This window comes from Herpailurus yagouaroundi, unplaced genomic scaffold, assembly GCF_014898765.1.
Source record: "Herpailurus yagouaroundi ecotype Mexico unplaced genomic scaffold, PumYag 100, whole genome shotgun sequence".
In the NCBI taxonomy this organism is placed as follows: domain Eukaryota; kingdom Metazoa; phylum Chordata; class Mammalia; order Carnivora; family Felidae; genus Herpailurus; species Herpailurus yagouaroundi.
The window spans coordinates 76,920,960-76,942,395 of record NW_024412391.1 but is presented as its reverse complement, the minus strand read 5'-3'; the positions used below and the strand labels follow the sequence as shown (position 1 = coordinate 76,942,395).

At 41.8% G+C, this 21,436-nt stretch overlaps 2 protein-coding genes and 1 long non-coding RNA gene across 7 annotated transcripts in view; all 3 read right to left on the bottom strand.

Annotated features, from left to right (window-relative positions):
* Positions 1-1,014: 1,014 nt before the first annotated feature.
* On the bottom strand, positions 1,015-20,896 carry LOC121028038 (uncharacterized). Its single transcript, XM_040471597.1, is given in 7 exon segments — positions 1,015-1,309; positions 1,807-1,810; positions 16,919-17,027; positions 18,501-18,821; positions 18,823-20,059; positions 20,101-20,704; positions 20,818-20,896. Coding segments are annotated over 7 exon segments (2,442 nt in total). The 3' UTR covers positions 1,015-1,221.
* On the bottom strand, positions 6,908-14,167 carry LOC121028805 (uncharacterized). Its single transcript, XR_005789440.1, has 3 exons — positions 13,086-14,167; positions 12,450-12,686; positions 6,908-6,957 (listed from the first exon to the last, which is right to left on the bottom strand). It is a non-coding gene; the product is annotated as an uncharacterized LOC121028805 (long non-coding RNA).
* Positions 14,269-21,436, bottom strand: part of LOC121028804 (syncytin-1-like) — a 130,984-nt gene continuing 123,816 nt past the window's right edge. For 4 of the 5 annotated variants that reach the window (XM_040472819.1, XM_040472816.1, XM_040472820.1 and 1 more), the window contains one exon: positions 14,269-16,743. In XM_040472819.1, the coding sequence (XP_040328753.1) occupies positions 15,218-16,396 (1,179 nt within the window). In that variant the 5' untranslated portion in view covers positions 16,397-16,743 and the 3' untranslated portion in view covers positions 14,269-15,217. Of the gene's footprint in view, positions 16,744-20,572; positions 20,733-21,436 lie in introns of all 5 variants that reach the window. The other variant, XM_040472818.1, reaches the window with a different exon arrangement.

Below are 21,436 nucleotides of genomic sequence, written 5' to 3'. Positions count from 1 at the left end.
TGAGTGGAGAATAATAGGGTCAACAGTGTAGTTCTGTTTATAGTTAAATTACGACATTGCAGATGTTATCCTTTGCATTCCTCTATAGTGATTATGTTTATTCATTGATTTAATCCTGGCATATGCCAAGCATTCTCTAGGCTTCAGAGAAAAAGCAATGAACAAAACAGAGTAGGGAAAAAAAAGAATTCTAGCCCTAAAGCATTTTACTTTCTTACATAAGGAGAAGAACAATTAACAAATTAATAAAATATACAATACGCCAGATGATAACTGTTGTTGAAAAAATATGGCAGTGAATCAGCATTTGGGTTGCTGGTGGGAAAAAGCACCATAGATCATGGACTTGAAATTGCAGTTTTCATGATAGTCTGGGAGGGCTTCACTAAGAAGGTAATAACATGTGCAAAGTAAGGAGGGAATGAACCATGTGAATGTTAGGAGGAAGCATATGATGAGCAAAGGAAAGATCAAGTGGAAAGCTCAAGATGCCTGAGTTGGGTGGAGTATTCAAGTAACAGCAACTGCTAGGTCACTGTATGCACTTTCCCCTTTTCTTCTGGGCCCTGACATAAGATACAATTCCAGAATTTTAGCAGAGCAGGAACTTATTTTTCCTTACATTATAAATATAAAAAGCAAAGTGTGAAAATGAATCTTCCTATGGAGCAGTATATAAGGGGAATGAGTAGAGGATGATGACTAGTTAGGAGGCAAAAAATGATGGTGGCTTGGACCAAGGTGGTTATGGTGAAGGTTATGGCAAGTGGCAGATTCTGGAGACAGAGCCTACAAAACTTGCTGACAGATTGGGTGTGTTCTGGGAGAGGAAGAGAGGTGTCAAGGATTTTTTTTTAGTGACCTTTCCCCTCCATTATGCTATCAAATTAATGTTAGAAAAATACACATAGTCAGTAGAATTGCTTTTATAATGTCTTTTATTTGCTTTATTTATTTGCTTATATTTGCTTTATAAAATTTTTATATAAAATGCTTTTATTTGCTTATAATAATTTGCTTAATTGCTTTATAATGTCTATTATTGGTTTTCAGTTATGTTACTGAACTGTATTACTTAAGAAGAGCTTTCAAAAAGCACAATGTAGAACTTACTATCAAGCCATGTTATAATACAGTATTAGTTATTTTCAGCACTATTGGCATTTAGAGCCAAACCATTCTTTGTTATGGGGTTGTCTGTGCATTACAGGAAGTTTAGCATCATTCTTGGCCTTTACCCACCAGAAAACAATAGCCACTGTCCATCAAGTTGTGGTAAACAAATGCTCCCTGCTCACTAGAATCTTTTCTTAACATTATAACCAATGAATAAGGTCTTATTATTAGTTATCTAAAGTAGTAGCAGACATTTATAAAAAATACATTGTACTGATGAGGAAGTATAAGGCAAGCTAACACCCCACAGCCCACAGACCCCCATTCTTCAGGCACTCCTGGCTGCACAAGAACAAAGGAAAGGGAAAAGCCAATGGTTAACTGATGGAAATCACAGTCATGCAGGACATGATTTCCATCAGTTTACAAATATCTTAATAAATTATAAGAAAAAGGCAATCTTATCAATAGCCTAACCTCCAGAAACCCATAGATTCAATTTCCTGGACTCCTAACATCTCCCTCCCTTCCATGGTGATGTGGGGAACAAAAGCAAGATGAAAATATAAATACAATTAAATTTATTTAGAACCTGCAGCCCATTGGCAAATACTTGAGACAGGTGGAGTATAACATTTCTCCAGGAACTCCCTACCATCTTAACGTTAATGCTTTGGTAGAAGGAAAAACAAGCTTTGCTTGACAATAGCTAGGCCTCCTATTAGACAATAGCTAAAGTCTTCTTTAGCATATAAAAGTCCTTTTGGAAACCTCCCTTTTGCCTTAACCTCCCCCAACTCCATAGTATGTTATCAGTCACTCCTCACAACCCCAGTGCAGCTGTTTCTGCCTAGGGATCCTGTCCCTGTGCTTTAGTAAAATCACCTTTTGAACCAAAGACATCTCGAGAATTCTTTCTTGGCCGTTGGCTCTGGATCCCCACCATCACTCCAAAGCTGCATCATTACCAGGCAATTTTTGATGTGTGCCATAGGTCATAATTCCATTTATTCACCATAGCCATACAATGAGGAAGTTACTATTGTTCTGTCATTTTACAACCGAAGAAATCACAGTGTAATATATTCACTCACTTCCCCAAAGTCTCCACATGAGTGAGTGATGGAAGTGGGATGATCTAGAAATGTAGGCCCTTCTTAACATTTCTTTACAGAAGACACTTCAAATCTACATTTGTTCAAGAGTTTGTCTTCATGACTTTAAAATATGCTGTGGATTTAATGAAAATATCAAAGTTGTATTACCACTTAATATCAGGAAGAAAATTGCTTGGTTTAATAACTTTCTAAAACTTTCTCATTCATATATTGCAAACATAGAATTTGGAAAATATACCGTTGCCCAATCAAATTGTAACATTGTTAATATTCTTGAATGTTTTACATTTAACCAAAAACTATATAATACCAACTTTACAAACAAGTAGGTTTAATTTTTTTTTTCTCAGAGGAAACATTTTAAATTTTAACCTGGATTTCATTAAAATATGTTTCTTCAGCTGTGTGAAGGGTTGTGAAGAAGTGGGAGAAAGAACAGAGTGTGACAAAACTATGACCAAGGAGTTAGGAAAAACATTTCAGGAACAAAGAGAACTAATTAACTCAAGCATATGGTTCATCTCACTCTGGTAAGAGCTAAATGCCTTTTATGCACTTCAACTGTTCACAGTACTGTGGGGTGGCTACTCACATGATCATAAATAGAGAAACTATTAGAAAGCATTGAAATTCATAATGCATACTATATTTTACAAAATAGAAATCCTTTCCTTCCTAATTTGGTGATCCAATATATTAAATTTCCCACTTAGCTTGGAATTAAAAAAAACAAAAAACAAAAAACCTAATGTAGATTAGTTTTTATTTTTCTTAAAAAAAATGCTATGACAAATACATGTCAAAGTTAGGTGGGTTTCTTTTAGTGTGTCAGAAACATCAGTGGTTAAAAATAGTTACTGCTTAAATCTATAAAGATTGACGTAAAATGTGCAGAAAATTATATCTTTACTATTTCCTGGACATTTCTCTAAGTGTAATATTTTGGATAGTTTTGAAAATTCTTGTGTGAACTACCTCTTTCTCTTCAATGTATATTTTAGAGTATAAGGAAGGCATGTAAGTTAATTGAGTTTTGAATGAGATCTACACTCCTATATAATCTCTTTTTAACATAAAATATTTCTAATCTGAAATAATTATTTCAAAGTAAAATTTGCAGAAGCAGAAACATTACATTTTTTAATTAAAAATTAAAATTATTTTTATTCTTTCCCAGACTAAATATTTCATTTTCTATTGATATTTACTGGAGAATCTCCTGGGGGCATGTTCAAAAACAGAGTACAGGGTTCAACCTTCAGAATTTCTGATTCAGTAGGTCTCAGGTGGGGACATAAGAGTTGTGTTTCTAAAGAGTCACAGATGACACTGATGTTGCTGGTCCTGGGACTACATTTTGAGAACCTCTGTGTTTGAGAAAATCGTCCCTGAAAAACCAAACTCTGATCAGTTGCATATCCTGACAGGTGTTAGCATTAACCATCCAAGTGTAGTATATACATTTTAGCATTTAATGATACATTTAAAAATTATTCTCGGGGCGCCTGGGTGGCGCAGTCGGTTAAGCGTCCGACTTCAGCCAGGTCACGATCTCGCGGTCCCTGAGTTCGAGCCCCGCGTCGGGCTCTGGGCTGATGGCTCAGAGCCTGGAGCCTGTTTCTGATTCTGTGTCTCCCTCTCTCTCTGCCCCTCCCCCGTTCATGCTCTGTCTCTCTCTGTCCCCAAAAAATAAATAAACGTTAAAAAAAAAATTATTCTCAAATATTATTTAATTTGTAAACTCAGTAACAAGAATGATCCTATTTCTTTTGTATTTTCCAGAGTATCAGGTATTTTGTCCCTCACAAATATGCCATTCAACTAGTAAGCAGGTATGATAGAAATATGAGAAATGTACAAAAGTGTTTTTAATACATTAGGTATTTCTTTGTACACTATTATTATTTGGATGATTTATTTTTATGACACATTTTTATATTGAAAAATAAGTAACAAGTAATTAAGAGATAATTCAGGAAAGTCATCTTGCAGTAAAAAGTTTAGAATCTCAACTCTAACCCTGGTGTTATCAATAGTTAGATTTATGATTTGGGACCATTTGTCCCCTCTGGTTTTCAGTTTTTTCTTCTATAAACTGAGGGTAGTGGATTAAATGAGCTCTAATCCTGGGAATAAGTTTTAAACTGGATGGTAACTTTAAAAAAGCACAGACAGGGGCACCTGGGTGACTCAGGCACTTAAGTGGTCAACTCTTGACTTCAGCTCAGGTCATGATCTTATGGTTGCTAGGTCCAGTCCCATGTCTGGCTCTGCACTGACAGCAGAGACTGCTTGGGATTTTCTGTCTTCCTCTCTCTGTGCCCCTCCCCAGCTCACGCACACACACACTCTCTGTCTCTTTCCAAATAAATGAATAAACATTTTAAAAATAATAAAAATTTTAAAAATAAAAGCACACACACATATGTCTTCTTACAGACTAATGATACTGTCTTGTTATACTCAAACACACTGTGGTATATGTACAAGAGAGTGAAGATTCCAAGTCTTCTCTTTAAAAATTGGCCACGTGATATGCCAGCCTAACAAGGTGTGGAAGAATTAAGGGGATGCCATAACTTTGAGGAAGATGTATGCTTTTCTACATACCTGAAGGAGTAGATTTGAAAAAAAACACCTTTTTTTATTCCTCATGCATGGTACTATGTGCCATCTAATTATACGTAGAATTTCAGGAGGGTTTCCAATGCACTTGATAAAGATTCTTTTTTTAAAACAGTATCAAAACCCTCAACTGTAAAGATACCAGATATCATTAAAGAGTAATTTATAGTCTAAAATAAACCTATCATGTTGATTACAAGAATCAAATGTGTTATCCTTAAATTAGATTTTAGTGTAAACCTCAATGTGTACTTTGTTCCATAGAATTAATGAACATACACCATTGCTTATTTTCCATTTGTTTTACTGATTTAATAAATAAGGATTCTAAGTTGTACTTTGAAGAGCTATTTCTTTATTCTCCTTAACAAAAGGGTTTTATTTCAGTACTTTTGATTTCCCTTAATAATGTTAGTGTGGTTGGCATTTAATAAATCTTATAAATTAGTATAAAAATGGATCGGCCCACAGTCTTGTTTTTTATGAGTCTGACTTGCCTGTTGGGTATGCTGAGAGAAAAATATATTGGTATCACAATTCTTTTAGAACAGTTCAGAATAATTTTTATTTACCTTAACAGAGTAGGAATAAAGTAGGATCTGAGTCTATCTTAGAATTGTTTTTTATTGATGCTTAGAATATTTCTGTGGACCATAAATTCACTTTCATTTGATTAACAAACATCAAAAAAGCAACATACACAAAAGCAAATAAAAGCAACAAAAAGCTGAGCTTCTCTGTGTCATACTCCTGTTTTGCCAAGTCAACACATTTGCTACATTTTCCAAGTAATAAAGATGAGCGACTGTGTTAATTACAAGACCAGGAGGAATGTACAAATAAGCTTTTTTTCTATTCATCCACTGCTTTGATCCCATTTGACCTGAGAACTGTTGGGATCTTTGGTTTCTCAAAGGCACTGCTGACTATTCAGAGAAGAATGAATATTCAAACGGCTTTGCAGAATGGGTTAGCCATCGGCTGTGCCCTTTATTAGTTGTGTACACTTGAGAAATTTTCTTAATTTCTCTGTGTCTCAGTTGTTTTTCCTTTGCAAAGTGTAAGTACTTTTTTTTAAAAAAAAGGGTTTTGTAGAATAATTTTCGTATCCACTTTCAGTTTTTTAATTTTTTTCAGTTTTATTAAAGTATAATTGACAAATAAAAATGATATATACTTAAGGTGTACAACGTGATATTTTCATATAGGTACACATTGTTAAGTGATTATCACAATCAAGCTAATTACATTATTCATCACCTCACATAATTACCTTTGTTTTTGTTGTTCTGGTAATGACAACATTTAAGATCAACTCTATTAGCAAATTTCAAGTACACAATACAGGATTATTAACTATAGTAACCCCTCTGTACATTAGGTATGAGAACTTACTCATCCTGCATAACTGAAACTTTGTACATTTTGACCTACATCTCCACATTTCCCCTACCCCCAGTCTACTAAAAAAGTTGAGCTCATATAAGCAGAGAATAAGTGGTAGTTATAAGACTATACTTACATACTGTAAGTATGCTTTAAAAATACTTCTCAACCCTATATCTCCAATGAGGAAGCATCCACCACCCCAATATTGTGACACCTAGTGCCTTATGCAAAGCATTTATATTGCTCTTATCAACTGTGTTGTAAAGATGAGCTTCGTATCCACTAGCCTCTAAAAGCAAACCAACTGGGGAACCTGGGTGTTTCAGTTGGTTAATAGGTTGACTTTTTATTTTGGCTCAGGTCAAGATCTCAGGGTTGTGAGATAGAGAGCCCCACATCAGGCTCCAGGCTGGGCTTGGAGCCTGCTTGGGATTCTCTCTCACTCCTTGTGCCTCTATCCCTCCCCCCACCTTTGCCCCTGCTTCCACTCACTTTCTCTCTCTTTCTCTAAAAAAAAAAAAAGCGGGGGGGGGGGGCGGTGCCTGGGTGACTCAGTCCGTTAAGTAGCCCACTCTTGATTTCAACTCAGGTGATGGTCTCATGGTTCGTGAGTTCAAGCCCAGTGTCAGGCTCTGTGCTGACAGCACTGAGCATACTTGGGATCTCTCTCTCCTTCTCTTTCTGCCCCTCTTCTGTTTGCGCACTCTTTCTGTCAAACAAACAAAAACAAACGAACAATTAAAATGAAATAAAAGCAAACCAAGCAACAAAATAACTTTAAAACTTTAAGAGTAAGGTCAGTGTTTAATTCTTCTTCATAACTCTAACAGCTCCCAGAACTTAAAAAGTGCTGACAGAAAGTATTAAATATTCACTTAATAAACAAAATAATTCTTTCTGATAAAATTAGTAATTTTTACTGATTTGTGGTAGATGCAGCTTTGATATTTAGGATCTTGTAAAGCATCAATGAAGAGTCCATTGGCTTGGTCAGTGTGGTGTTACGGCTGAATCAGAAACATATGTTAAAAGGGAATGAGCTTCCCAAGTGGGTAAAATAATCTTGAATTAATGTATGTAATAAAGCAGGCATGACAGAACTTGTGAACTCTCTAAAACACCATTAGAGCTCTTAGTGTAATCTCATTTTTGTACTTAGTAGCATCATTGTGTAACTTGGCCTGAAAGAATTTAATTTTAGAATGTCTAAATCACACTTATGGGGAAAATTTTAGAAGAATCTACATTGCGAACTAAGCTTTTCTTCTGTCCTCTAAATTGATATAGGGAAGCATTTATTTTTGTTTCCAGAAAGTAAAAGTGGTCAGAAGGGCAAATTATCCATAATTAATGAACTGAACAACATAAAGGATTTTACAATTTCCTTTTATTTAAAGAAAAGCTATAAAGAAGAAATACTTCTATAAATGACATGTTTAATGGACAAGACTTTTTAAAAAAAAGTCTCATCTGCATGAAGAAGCATGATTATTTCCAATTGGGATAAAACGTAGAAATATAATTGTTCCTTCCTTGTAATGATGCCAAGTACACACTAGTTTTGAATAAATTTTTTTTTTGGTTAATTAATTGAAATGATCAAGGCATTCTGACATTACTTTGCAGTCTTTGTTAGCTGATGTTCAAACTTTGATCCACCTACCGTTTTAGTAGATTGGAAGTAGAAACCAGGTTTTGACTTACAAATTAATTTCATGTCAGCATTACTACATTATTTTAATCCTGAATAAATATATTTCATTAACTAAAAGGCAGAGCCCCTTAAGGAAAATAATGATAATTGCCAATATGTATTTACATAAATACAAAGTTCCTCAATGTTATTTTATAAGTGTCAGAGCGAGATTCAATCTCAGGTCTCGGATGCTAACTTCCTAGGCCTATGCATTCTATGATACTGCTTATGCCAATAAAATTGGGGTTTTTTTTGTGCCCCTACACCTCTTTTTATGTGCTCCTTTGCCTTCATTCTGCTTCCTTCCAAATAATCATTCTTGATGTACAACTAGTGATATCCATCCAACTCTGCAGATGCTGGCTTCAAATGTTACTCATTCTCTGCCCCATTCTTTCACTTTCTTTTGTTCTTGGCAATGTGACAATGAGTCTAGTGGACATTCTGGTAAGCTGGCCACTATTACAAGGCTAATAATCCATGTCCAAATTGATTCAGATCAATAAACCATGCTTATATTAAGATAATTAGTGGCAGTGTGGTAGGCTTTTTTGACCACCACTGGCTTTACACACACACACACACACACACACACACACACACACACACACACACACAATAAATGAAGGTATTCCTTTTCAGAACTGATGAGTAAATGAATTCCCTTTGAATTGTTAGAATTTCCTCATTCTCACTCTTAGTCATAATTATCTTTACTTTGTCATCCTCATCTTGCATTCTTCAACTGGCCAAACTACTTTACGGGAAATGTGTCATAAACTAAAATATACTTCTATTTAGCAAAAGTGGAAAAACAGACTATTAACTATTGAGAACAGATGAAAATGTACATATTAGGGTTACTTACAGCATCATTGCCAACATTGGAACAAAATCTGAAATTCTGATTTCTGCTATATCTGGGTGGTGCTAATTTGACCACGTTTTTAAAAATTAGCCATGGTAGGGGCGCCTGGGTGGCTCAGTCGGTTAAGCGTCCGACTTCAGCCAGGTCACGATCTCGCGGTCCGTGAGTTCGAGCCCCGCGTCAGGCTCTGGGCTGATGGCTCGGAGCCTGGAGCCTGCTTCCGATTCTGTGTCTCCCTCTCTTTCTGCCCCTCCCCCATTCATGCTCTGTCTCTCTCTGTCCCAAAAATAAATAAATGTTAAAAAAAAATAAAAAAAAATAAATAAAAATTAGCCATGGTAATGTTTGAACACTGAAGGACAACTGGGTTATGTTTTCAAAATATATCTTTCAAACTTTTTTTATCATCTAAAACATAAAGCAAAATAAACAAAGCTCAAATAACAACAATGACCAAAAAAAAGCCCTATGCCTTGATTAATGATTTTTGAAATTATGTTTTAGTTATATAATAATTCAATGTAAAATAACTCGCACGTTTTTAACATCAGAACAATCCTTTCCCTATGGAGTTCATTTATACCTGAGATTCATGTGGTAGGCCTTGGCATTCCACAAAGAAATTAATGCCAGCAGATATTAGTTTGTCTAGACTTCTATTCCAAAAGGCAAACTATTTCCCCAGTTTTAGGACACATAAATGGCTAAGAGGATGATACCATGTATAAAGGAATGGGTTCCAGACATAAAATACCTATAGCTATAAAGGGAGAAACAGATGGTGTACATCAGAATTCTCCCAATAATAAGGAATGTACTATTTTATGTGGATCCCTAAAACCTGGTCTTAAAATCCTTAACGAGCTGAACACACTTGCTCATGGCTCCTCGATCATTAGACTGTAAAACAATGAAGCCTCCTTGATAAGGTAAAAGTGAGTTATCAAGCTACGTCGGTACTTTCTGACAAAATCCTGAGTTGAGTTTTAAGTTAGATGTGTAAAGGAAAGTTGATAAAAATATAATAAAGAGCCCCAAACTAGAAATAGTCCTCAGCATTTCTTTCTTGCCTCCAGGACTCTTTGGCTTCCCCTCCTGCTTTCCCTTATTGCTTCTGTCGCTCCTCCATCTGCTCCATCTGTTAAGGTCCACTTAACAGTGTCGTGTTTGTTGGTTTAAGAAAAACCATGCCAAACAAAAGGCTTCCAATAAGTGATTTTCTGCTAAAATGCAAGGTAATTTGTAGAGCCATCAAAGTCCAAATGTTTTTTAACTCTTGTATCTGTGTGTGTACATATGTTCTTGGGCAATATATCCTGCAAGAAAAAATTATGTGGTATGTCAAGGAGTCAATGGTGCCTTTTATAAAATTGTTAAGAAAACATTTTAAAAAAGAGATTGGAAGACAGGTTAACTACTTAATAACTAACTTATTTTTTAGGTCCACTTTAATCATGCTCTCTTTGCTCGCAATTAGTGTCACAGAAGTAAATAAGCTACTGTGAGAACACTTTGATCTCAATTACTGTTTGGGTAGAAAAATAAGTTGTTCTTTACACCACCTGAACTGATTTTCTGAATTATTATGTGAGGAGTATTTTTTTTTCAAGCAATGTAATTGCCTTGTTTTCCATTTAGGGAGGAATACAGAAGAATGTATTCCTAAAAATGAAGATATACATATTATTACCAGGAGTAGAAACTTTGTATAATGGAGATAATATTGACCTAGGAATCAGAACTTCTGAGCTCTAATCCTTATTCTGTAACTACCAAAGTTACTTTCCCTTTGGCAAATGTCAGTTCTCTGGGTCTCACTTTCCTAAACTGTAAAAAAGAGCTTTGGACTTAGTCTTCAAATTACTGTCAAATTCTAAAGTTATTTTTATCTATCTTAATTCAGTTAAATGCATTTCCTCAAGTATGCTTCCATTACCTCTTAGGAGTTTTTGTTTTTGTTTTTCCTTGAAATTCTCAGAGATTACAGACTTTAACTTAGGGACAAAGGATGATAAACTTGTTTTAGGTAAATGTAGAATAGAATTCAGAAACTCCATTACAAATCATCAACTCTAGTATCATTAAATGTTCAGCCTCCTTGCTCATTATAAATTTAAATGTCTTGAAAATCCATGTATTAATTAAGTGAAGTGAGAGATAATTTACTAAATGTACATGCAATGAGCAGATTCCTGTGTCAGCCCCATATGCAATTTGATAGTAGATTCAAGGAATTTTAGAGCAGACAGGAATTTTATTACTCTTTATTTTCACAAATATTTAAAAGGAAGTAGAGACAGTGAATGACTTCTGCATGTTCTTTTACAACACTATTGGGGTAAAGTTTACATATAATAAACTAATTTATAGAGTATAATTTTGTGTTTTCACATAGGTATACACCAGTGAATGCGTCACTAAATCAGCATATTTGTGATATTCTTCACTCCCAAAAGCTTCTCTGCCTTTCTGTAATCCCTCCCTACCCTCCTTCTTCATCCCCTGGCAACCATTGACCTGCTTTCTGCTTCCATATATTAGTTTGCATTTTCTATAATTCTTTACAAATAAAATGATACACTATACAATGCCCTCTACCCCTTTTTTTTGGTCTGGCTTCATTCATTCAGCATATTTAAAAATTTTTCTTTTAATGTTTTTCTTTATTTTTCAAAAAGAGCAAGAGAGAGTGCAAATGGGGGAGGGACAGAGAGAGAGGGAGACACAGAATCTGAAGCAGGCTCCAGGCTCTGAGCTGTCAGCACAGAGCCCTATGTGGGGCTCCAACTCACCAACCGCAAGATCATGACCTGAGCTGAAGTGGGACACTCAACCGACTGAGCCACTTAGGTGCCCCATAGCGTATTCTTTTTTTTAAAGATGCATCCATGTTATTACTATTGGGAGATAATCCTCCAGGGGTCTCCCATGTTTTCTACATGTCTTGTGAGCAGAGTCACCAACTGCTTTTGTTCTGGATTATCTTTGCAGGGATATTTGAATAGAGGAGAGACTTGGAAGATAGCGAGTCTCCCTCCAGAGCAAAGGGCAGGTTTGTGTATTGTCCAGTATGATAAAGATATTGCCTTCCTACAGGGTAAGGTTAAGCAGGCTTATTGCCTAGTATAAAATACTTGAGTCCCTGAGCTTGAGGTCATCGTTCTGTAACACACTGTATTGCATCCGCCATCTTCACATTGTCCTGCTTGAATCGGCGCTAAGGGAACCGTGCTACTCTGCTATTGCTAATGTTGTGCATAAGAAAGTCCTTTGTCTCTGACCCGGGAGACTCTAGCTTGTTAGCTGGCAAATGCAGTAAAATATCAGATCCTTTAGAGTTCTTTCCAGTTAGTTCATTATTTTTTATTAGTGACTTAATGCATTTTATGGCTATACCTCAATTTGTTAACCCATTTATAAGTTAATGGATATTTGGGCTCTTTCTAGTTTTTGGCAATTACAAGGAAAAAAGCTGTTATGAACACTTATGTACAAGTATTTATGTAAACTATACTTTCTCTTTAGTACATACATAGTAGAATGGCTGGCACACATAGAGGTATATGGTTAACTTTTAAAGAAACTGCCACATGGTTTTACAAATTGGTTGTATCAACCAACATTTCTACCAACATACCTTCATAGGCTGGGCTCCTCTGCTGGGTAGGCTGTGGACGGCTCCACGGTTTGGTGGTACAGCGGGCTGTGTTCCAAGGCTGCCCAGGGTCGCTGTTCAGGCTCCCAGGCTATGTGGGACCAGAGACCGTGCTCAACAGTTGGGCAAGACGGCGGGCCTGGCTTTGCTCTGCAACTGCCCCGGTTCTCTGGCCAGACTTCCGGGATGGGTAGGATTAGAGGATCCAAATCTGCTTCCCTGCCAAGGGGCAGCAGTAAAACGAGTTGCTACGGCCCTGACTAGAGACCCGAATTAGGCAGAACTCTGCCAACCAAGCTCCCTGGCGAAAAGGGATGACCAGCAGAGACACCTGCTGTGATCTCTGCCCAGGCACAGCTGTAAGTAGGCTCTGGGTTCTGGCCGCTGTAAGCCCCACCCCCACCATCGTCAGCTCCCGCCCATTCCCTCAGTGATTCCGTCCCAGGCGAGACCCAGTGGGCCCCTGGGAAGTGTCCTGCAACGCTGGGGAAACAGGATGTCTACCTCTGGTTCTCTTTAACCCCTTGTGACGAGGTAGGTCCAGAGCAGCCTTGAGGCAGAGCTGCGCCCCGGTTTGGGGGAGGGACGACGGGACCAGAGTGGAGCCACTTCTCTTACCCTTATAATATGATCTGTCTTGGTGTCTGCTGTCTAGGGGGGTGCTTCAGTCTCACCCCTGGGTTCTGGGATTTTTCTCAGTGGTGTCTTGTCTGTGGATGGATGCTGATCGATCTTGTGACTGGGAGTGAAGTCAGGATGATGTTACCTCCTCAAGAGGATGGGGACTGGCCCAGGTGGAACACTGGTGGCAAGCTCCTAACAGCCTAGAGAGCTAGGTTGGTGGTGGTGGACCTTTGTAGGCTGAAAATAAGCAAACTATTGATACACACAACTTAGGCGAATTTCAAAACCTTTGTTAAGTGAAGGTGGTAAAACATTAAATTCTGTATGGCCCCATTTATATGAAATTCTGGAAAAGGCAATGTTTATGATAGACAGCAGATCAGTACTGCTTGGGTCTGGGAATTGAGGAGGGAATTCATTTCAAAGAGGCCCGAGGCAACTTTCTGAGGTAATGTAAATGTTTTGTAATGTATCGTGATCATGCTTACAAAACTGCACACAGTTACCTAAACTTAGTAATCTGTACACTTAAAATGTGGGATGAGTTTTATTATATGTAATATACACTTTAGTAAATTTGCAGTGAGAGACAGAGAGAGAGAGAGACGATTGGGAAGATTAAGGCTTGAACTGGATTGGACCATGAGGTATATCCAACTCTTGATAATTAAGTCCTTATAAAGTACTGAAAAGTCTATCTGACAGACAAAAAGGAATTTATAGGGGCACCTGGGTAGGCTCAATCCGTTGAGCATAGTATTTTAGCTCAGGTCGTGATCTCAGGGTTTGTGAGTTCATGAGTTCAAGCAGCACGGAGCTCCCTGTTGTCAGCATGAGGGCCCACTTTGAATCCTCGTTCCGCCTCTCTCTGCCCCTCCTGGGCTCACACTGTCTCTCTCTCTCTCTCTCTCAAAAAATGAAAGCATGAAAAAATGAATTTATAGTAAGCTACTTGTAAGGCTAGCCAAGGTAGACAAAAAAGATGCACTTCTCCACCCATTTGGTTTGACCAGAGAAAAACAGCCAAAAAGAATAATAAAGCTTCTGCTGAACAAAGTCCTCTGATTAGCAGGATCCACTTGGCATCTAGAAAATTTAGCTGCTTGAGAATCTTCTAATGTAACGCCCAAAGTTCGAGAGACCCCAAAAACGAACCACCAGAGTCCAGAGCCAAAGCCAAGTGGCAAGGGTCGTTTATTGCAGGTTCGAACCCGGTACTCCGCGCACTCGTTGCCAGTGACGCTAAGAGGCCCCGAGTGAGGTTTTTACAGCCCTTTTATAGACAGGTACAGACAAGTCATGGGGAAAGCAGGGATTTTTCACAGTTACAGAGCTGCAATTGGTTGATATTTAAATTTGAACACTTAGCAGAATTGGATTGGTTCCCGCCTTTAGATCATACAACTAGGGGTACGGGTATCTTAATGATTGGCCAGGAATACAGGGGCGCGCCAAGCAATTGTACAGAAGCGGAACAAGCTGGTTAAGTTTCAGTTTGCCTAGGCCTCTCATTCCCCCCCTTTCTCAAGTACCTGAGGAACCAATCTTGGGTCCTACAGTATTACCTAATCAAGCTCGCTTTCCATGTCTAGGGGCTGATACTGTGGCCTAAGGACCATAATCTGAATGGTGTTTAGTCTGTCCCTGATAAAGTCCATTATTTTATTGATCATAATAGGGCCAAGGGTAAAAAGGAGGAGGAGGCATAGTAGGGGGCCCAAAAGGGGAAGAAGGTAGGGGAGAAACCCGTGGAGTCCTGACCACAGTGGGTTTTCGGCTAGTTCTTTTCGTTGGCGTGCGAGGTCCTCTTGGAGCTGTTTGATTTTGGTCCGAACTATTCCTGATTTATTGGCATAAAAGCAACATTTTTCTTGTAGGGCTAAGCAGATGCCGCCTTGTTCTGCGGTTAGCAGATCCAACCCTCTTCTATTCTGTAACACCACTTCTTCTAGGGAATCTAGCTGATCTTGCAGATCCTGGATTGTCCCTGACAAGGCTTCGACGTCGTCAATTAGTTGACGAGAGAGTCGCAGATAGGAGTGTATGGAGACTCCTAATCCTGCTGTCCTGGTAGTTAATGCGCCTGTAATTCCTAGGCCTACCAGGAGGGGGATAACAGCCACAGCTCATTTGGATCTGCCAGCTACAAAGTCCAGACTAGGGATGGGCATGGGGGGTTTTCCTGCGACTAAGTCGATATCTGGTAGCAGAGTGGCCAGGATGCATACTCCAGTCCAATTGTGGGGAAGGTAGGTGTAGGCTAGGTTATTTCCGCAGACGAAAACGGTGGTGTTGGTACTACATAAGGAGGAGTTGATAGTGATGTACTGGTGGCATCGGGCAAGAGATATGATCCCTACATCTATGCTGTTATTCTGGGAGGTAAGGCTATTTATAAAGCAAGAGGCATTGAACGGGCTAATGAATTGAACGGGGAAGGGGTCAGGTAGGGAAGAGGGAAAGCAGTCATTGGTTATGCGGATATCAACTTCAGTGGGGATGGCGATGGGTCGGGGAGTTTGCTGGGGTAGGCAAAGCCAACAATCTTGGGCTAGAGTCGGGTTAGAGATGTTTAAGAGTGAGAAAGTGGTTTCTAGGATAGACATTGTCTGAGGGTCTAACTTGTAAGGGCTGTGCCTAGGGAGAACTAGGGGGTGGTAATTAAGCTGTGGATACATATGTTCTGCGAGGTCCTTAAGCCTCGTTTGCGTTTCAATCTGTCTAACAGCGTCTTGGGGTCCTCCACCGTCAGACACATGTATGGGGGCTCGGGGGTTCCAGCAGATGGCGGCTCCAATTGAGCCAGAGCAGCCAGCTTGAAGTTGCATATTGTTATCACTGGCTATTGCTGCCCTGTTACTTTGTAGGATGGCCGTAAAGTAGGTGGTGGAGTTATCTGGCCCTATACATTGTTGATAGGAGTCATAACAAGAGCTGTGCATCGACTCTTGGAAAGTGGAGCAAGGGCATTTTGTCATAGGGGGCAGGGGTTTGGGTTTGTTAACACATAACCACTGCTGTTGTTGGAGTCTGGTGGTGTCATAGGTCTGGGTTAAGTAAGCGGTTGTGGTCCCACAGTCTTGGGTTTGAGTGTAGCTTCGCTGTAGACCCCCTCTTCCTACAGAGCCGGCTACTATTCTTTTACTATGTGGCAGGGCAATGGTGCTAACTACGCTACCTCTGCAATCACAGGGCCTTCCATACAGAGCTTGTAACAATCTCTGTTTGTCAACGGGGGCATTTAGTCCTCCCTCCAGGAGTTTGAGGTTGAGGGCTAGTAGGACAAGGGTCACTATCTGGAACATGTCTGGGGGAGGCACGGCGCAAGGTTAGTTTGAGGGGGTTTTTCTTACTCCGGTCTACAGTCCAAGTAGTATTTCTATCAATGTGTCCCACGAGGTTAGACAGCGGGTCGACAGGCTTAATGTGGGTGTGGTGAATCCAGGTAGGGAGGTTATCTACCTTGATGGCGGTGGGAGTTGTCAGGATGATTTGGTAAGGTCCCTTCCATCTGGGTTCAAGGTTCTCCTGCGGGTGTCGCTTGACGAGGATCCAGTCTCCGGGATGATACTGATGGGGAGTGGGTGGGGGCCCCGTCTCATACAGTTCTCTTAATTTAGGCCACACGGCCTCATGAACTCTCTGTAGAGCCCTGAGAGAAGACAAGAGGCTGTTATCTTGGTCTAATTGAATGAGGTTTGACTTAAGATTAGGTATGATAGGTGGGGGTTTGCCAAACATGATTTCATAGGGTGTAAGGCCCAACTTGTACGGGGAGTTGTGAGCCCTATACAGAGCGTAGGGGAGTAATTCTACCCAATTAGCATCAGTCTCCATAGTCAATTTAGTAAGGGTCTCTTTTAATGTTCTATTCATTCTTTCTACTTGTCCTGAGCTTTGGGGCCGGTAGGCACAATGTAATTTCCAATCTGCCCCACGTACGGAAGCCAATCCCTGACTTACCTTAGAGACGAATGCAGGCCCATTGTCTGACCCTATCATTAGTGGAAAACCATACCTGGGCAGGATTTCTTCTAGGATCTTTTTGGCTACAGTCTGCCCCATTTCCTTCTTGGTTGGAAAGGCTTCGGTCCATTCTGAAAAGGTGTCTACGAACACTAGTAAGTATTTATAGCCGTATTTGCCAGGCTTTACTTCGGTGAAGTCCACTTCCCAGTGGGCTCCCTGTAGGGTTCCTCTTTTACGGTGGCCTTGGACTGTGACGTGTAGGTGCGCATTCTGGAGTCGACATGCAGAACAGCCTGTCACAACTCTTTCTGTCTTGTCAGAGATGTTTCTTAACACTAGTTTGGATTGTCTGATGAGATCTTGAAGCCTTCGGGGCCCCAAGTGGGTAGAGTGGTGTATTTTTGTCAGGATTGCGTGGCCCAATTTTTCAGGAAGGATAAGGCGGTCTCTGGAGTCCCGCCACCATCCATCTGTAACTCGGGTCATTGGGAGCCTGCGTATCCAGATAAGATCATCTTCTGAGTATTCAGGCTGTGGGAGTAAATCTTGGGGCCCTGGGTCTGGTAGCTGCGCAGGTAATACTGGGATGGGTTTCTGTGCTACCTGGCGTGCAGTTTGGTCAGCTAGGTTATTTCCTGGAGAGATTGGATCAGTTATTTTTTGGTGACCCGGGCAATGCACTATGGCCAGTTTCTTAGGGGCCCAAATAGCGACCAATAGGGCCAGAAATTTCCTCTCTATTTTTGATATCTTTGCCTTCAGCAGTGAGTAGTCCCCTCTCACGGTATATTGCCCCATGTATATGGGCTGTGGCAAAGGCATACCGGCTGTCTGTATATACAGTCACTTTGTGGTCCTGCCCCATTTTTAATGCTTTTTCAAGGCAATCAGTTCTGCCCTTTGGGCAGAAGTCCCTGGGGGCAGAGCCTCTGCCCATATTACTTCAGTCTCAGATGTCACTGCTGCTCCTGCATACCTCTGTCCTTAATGGAGGAAGCTGCTTCCGTCAGTGAACCAGGTGACCTCAGCATCCGGTAAAGGCCGGTCCTGTAGATCTTCCCTTATTCCATGGATCTGAGCTAGGATGTCGGCGCAGTCATGGAGCGGGAAGTCCAGGTCAGGGTCAGGTAGCAGCGAGGCCGGGTTTAGAGTTCGGGGAGGGGTGTATGTGATCCGCAAGGGATCTAACAGGAGTCCCTGATAGTGGACCATCCGGGCATTGCTCATCCACCTATCGGGGGGCTGCTTGAGCACTCCTTCGATGGTGTGGGGTGTGGTGACATGTAACTCTTGGCCTAGGGACAGCTTATCGGCGTCTTTAACCATTAGGGCTGTAGCCGCTATTATCCAGAGACAAGGGGGCCATCCTGCGGCTACAGGGTCCAGTTTTTTTGAGAGGTAGGCCACTGGTCTGGGCCATGGACCTAGATGCTGGGTTAGCACTGCCTTGGCTATGCCTTTATGTTCGTCCACAGATAAGTGGAAAGGCTTAGAGATATCGGGCAGTCCTAGAGCTGGGGCCGATAGGAGGGCTCTCTTTATCTGTTGAAATGCCTGCTCAGCTTCCGCAGACCATTCAAATGATGGTTGGTTTTTAGAGACTGCGTAAAAGGGTTTGGCCATTTCAGCAAAACCTGGGATCCATAACCGGCAGAATCCCACAGACCCCAGGAATTCTCTCACCTGTCGAGGCGTGGTGGGTTGCGGAATGCGGAGCACAGTCTCTTTCCGGGCATCAGTAAGCCATCTTTGTCCTTTTTTTTAGCAGGTACCCCAGATATATTACCTCAGGTTTGCAGATTTGGGCCTTCTTAGCGGATGCGCGGTACCCTAGGTCCCCCAGCGTCTGTAGGAGGTTTTTCGTCCCCAGGAGACAGGCTTCTCGGGTCTCAGCTGCAATAAGGAGGTCATCTACATATTGTAGGAGAAACACATTTGGGTTTAATTTCTGGTACTTACTTAAATCTTCGTGGAGGGCTTCATCAAATAGGGTGGGGGAATTTTTAAATCCTTGTGGAAGTCGGGTCCAGGTGAGTTGTCCATTTATGCCTCTTTCCGGGTCCGCCCATTCGAATGCAAAGATGTCTTGGCTCTTGGGGGCCAAAGGCAGGGTGAAAAAGGCATCTTTTAAATCAAGGGCAGTGTACCATTGTTTGTCTGGGCTGAGGGTACTGAGAAGAGTATAAGGGTTGGGCACGGTAGGGTGAATGTCCATAACCCGTTTGTTGACCTCTCTTAGGTCTTGCACTGGCCGGTAATCTCCGCTGTTAGGTTTGCGCACAGGCAACAAAGGGGTATTCCACGCCGAATGGCATGGTCTAAGGATTCCGACGTCGAGGAGACGGCGGATGTGTGGGGTGATGCCCAGCCTGGCCTCTGCTGACATGGGGTATTGCTTGACCCTCACGGGGTCGGCCCCTGGCTTGACTTCTATGAATAGAGCTGGGCGATGTTTTGCTAGCCCTATTCCCCCGGTTTCTGCCCAGGCTTCGGGACACCAGTGGAGCCAGTAGCCAATATCCTGTTCTGGGAGGGGTGGAGTTTGGTGAAGCCGATATTCATTTTCCAGTTGTATGGTGAGGACCGAGATAGGTTGGTCCTGGGAGTCAGTTACTTTAGGCCCTCCGGGCTGAAAGTGAATTTGAGCTCCCATTTTCTTGAGGAGATCTCTTCCCAGCAAGGGGCAGGGACTATCCGAAATAACCAAAAAGGAATGGGTTACCCTTCCTGACCCTAGATCCACGGTTCGTTGGGTGGTCCAAGGATATTTTTTAGTTCCTGTAGCTCCCTGGACCCAGGAGGACTTATGACAGATTTTTCCATGACGGCTAGTGAGTACTGAATGCTGTGCTCCTGTGTCCACAAGGAATTGCACAGGAGTCCCCTCCACTTGTAGGATTACCCTGGGCTCGGGAAGGGGGTCCGAACCCCATCCCTTCCCCAAATAGGATGGGGGCCACTTTGGTTTGCCACGGCTCTGATCCCGAGCGCAGTTGTTTCTTTTTGGGACAGTCACGAATCCAATGTCCTTTTTCTTTACAGTAGGCGCATTGGTCTTTGTCTAGGGGGCGCCTGGGGGGGGCGAGTTTTCTGTTCTCCTGTGGGCCCTTGATCTTTCTGAACTATGGCGGCTAAGACTTTAGTCATTTCCCTGGTGGCTTTGAGCTGTTTATCCTCTGGAGCATCCCGATTATTATATACCCACTGAGCAATGCAGAGTAGGTCCTGGATCTGTTTTCCTTCTAGATCCTCTAATTTTTGGAGTTTCTTTTTGATGTCAGAGGCAGCCTGGTTTACAAAAGACATCACAACTGTGGCCTGATTTTCGGGGGCCTCGGGGTCCATGGGGGTGTACTGCCTAAAGGCTTCCATTAATCTTCCTAAAAAGGTGGCAGGGCTCTCTGTTTTACCTTGTATTATCGAGTATACCTTGGCCAAATTAGTGGGCTTGCGTGCTGCAGCCCGGAGACCCGCCATTAGAGTCTGGTGATAAATAAGCAGTCGTCCCCTACCTTCTGCTGCACTGTAGTCCCAATCAGGCCGAGTCAGGGGAAATGCTGCATTAATGAGGTCAGGATTAACAGTGGGTCCACCATCTTCCCCGGGAACCAGCTTCCGCGCTTCAAGTTGAATCCTCTCCCTTTCTACCGCGGTGAACAGGATTCGCAAAAGCTGTTAGCAGTCATCCCAGGTAGGCTGGTGGGTGAACATTATGCTCTCTAGGAGGGCTATGAGATCTTTAGGGTTATCAGAAAACCGAGCATTTGGGGTTTTCCAATTATAAAGGTCGCTGGTAGAGAAGGGCCAATACTGGAGTCGGGGGTTGCCCGTTTCATCGGGGGTCCTATTTCTCGCAGGGGTAGGGCCACAGTGGAGTCGGGGAGGCGAGAGCTTGGGTCACGCTGGGTGAGCCCACGAGTTCGCCGGCTGGCCCTTCGCAGTTGGTTTCATTTTCAATAGGGCTCGGCGCGGCTACTGCCCCTTGCCTCCCTGGTCCCGGCGCAGCGGCCGCTTCCCGTCCTCCTGGTTCCCCTTGGGGGGCAACCAGCGGGGCGACTGGTGGGGCGGCCGCTGCGGGTAGGGACTGGGGTGCGAGGGGAGGGGGGTGATAGGGTGGAGGGTCTAGGGATAGTAGGTCCTGACTGTCGGGCAATATGGGACATAGGGGCGCCGAGGGGGTCCGCGGCTTGGTTGGGTCCATGGAGTGGGCCGCAAGAATCTTACAGGACCCTGAAGAGAAGAAGGGGGACATCCAGGGTGGAGGGTTTTCAACAAGATCCTGCCAGACGAGGATATAGGGAACCTGGTCTGGGTGGCCTTCCTTTCCTGGCAGGAGGGTTCTGGCCTTGACCTTAGCAATTATAGGCAAACAAAAA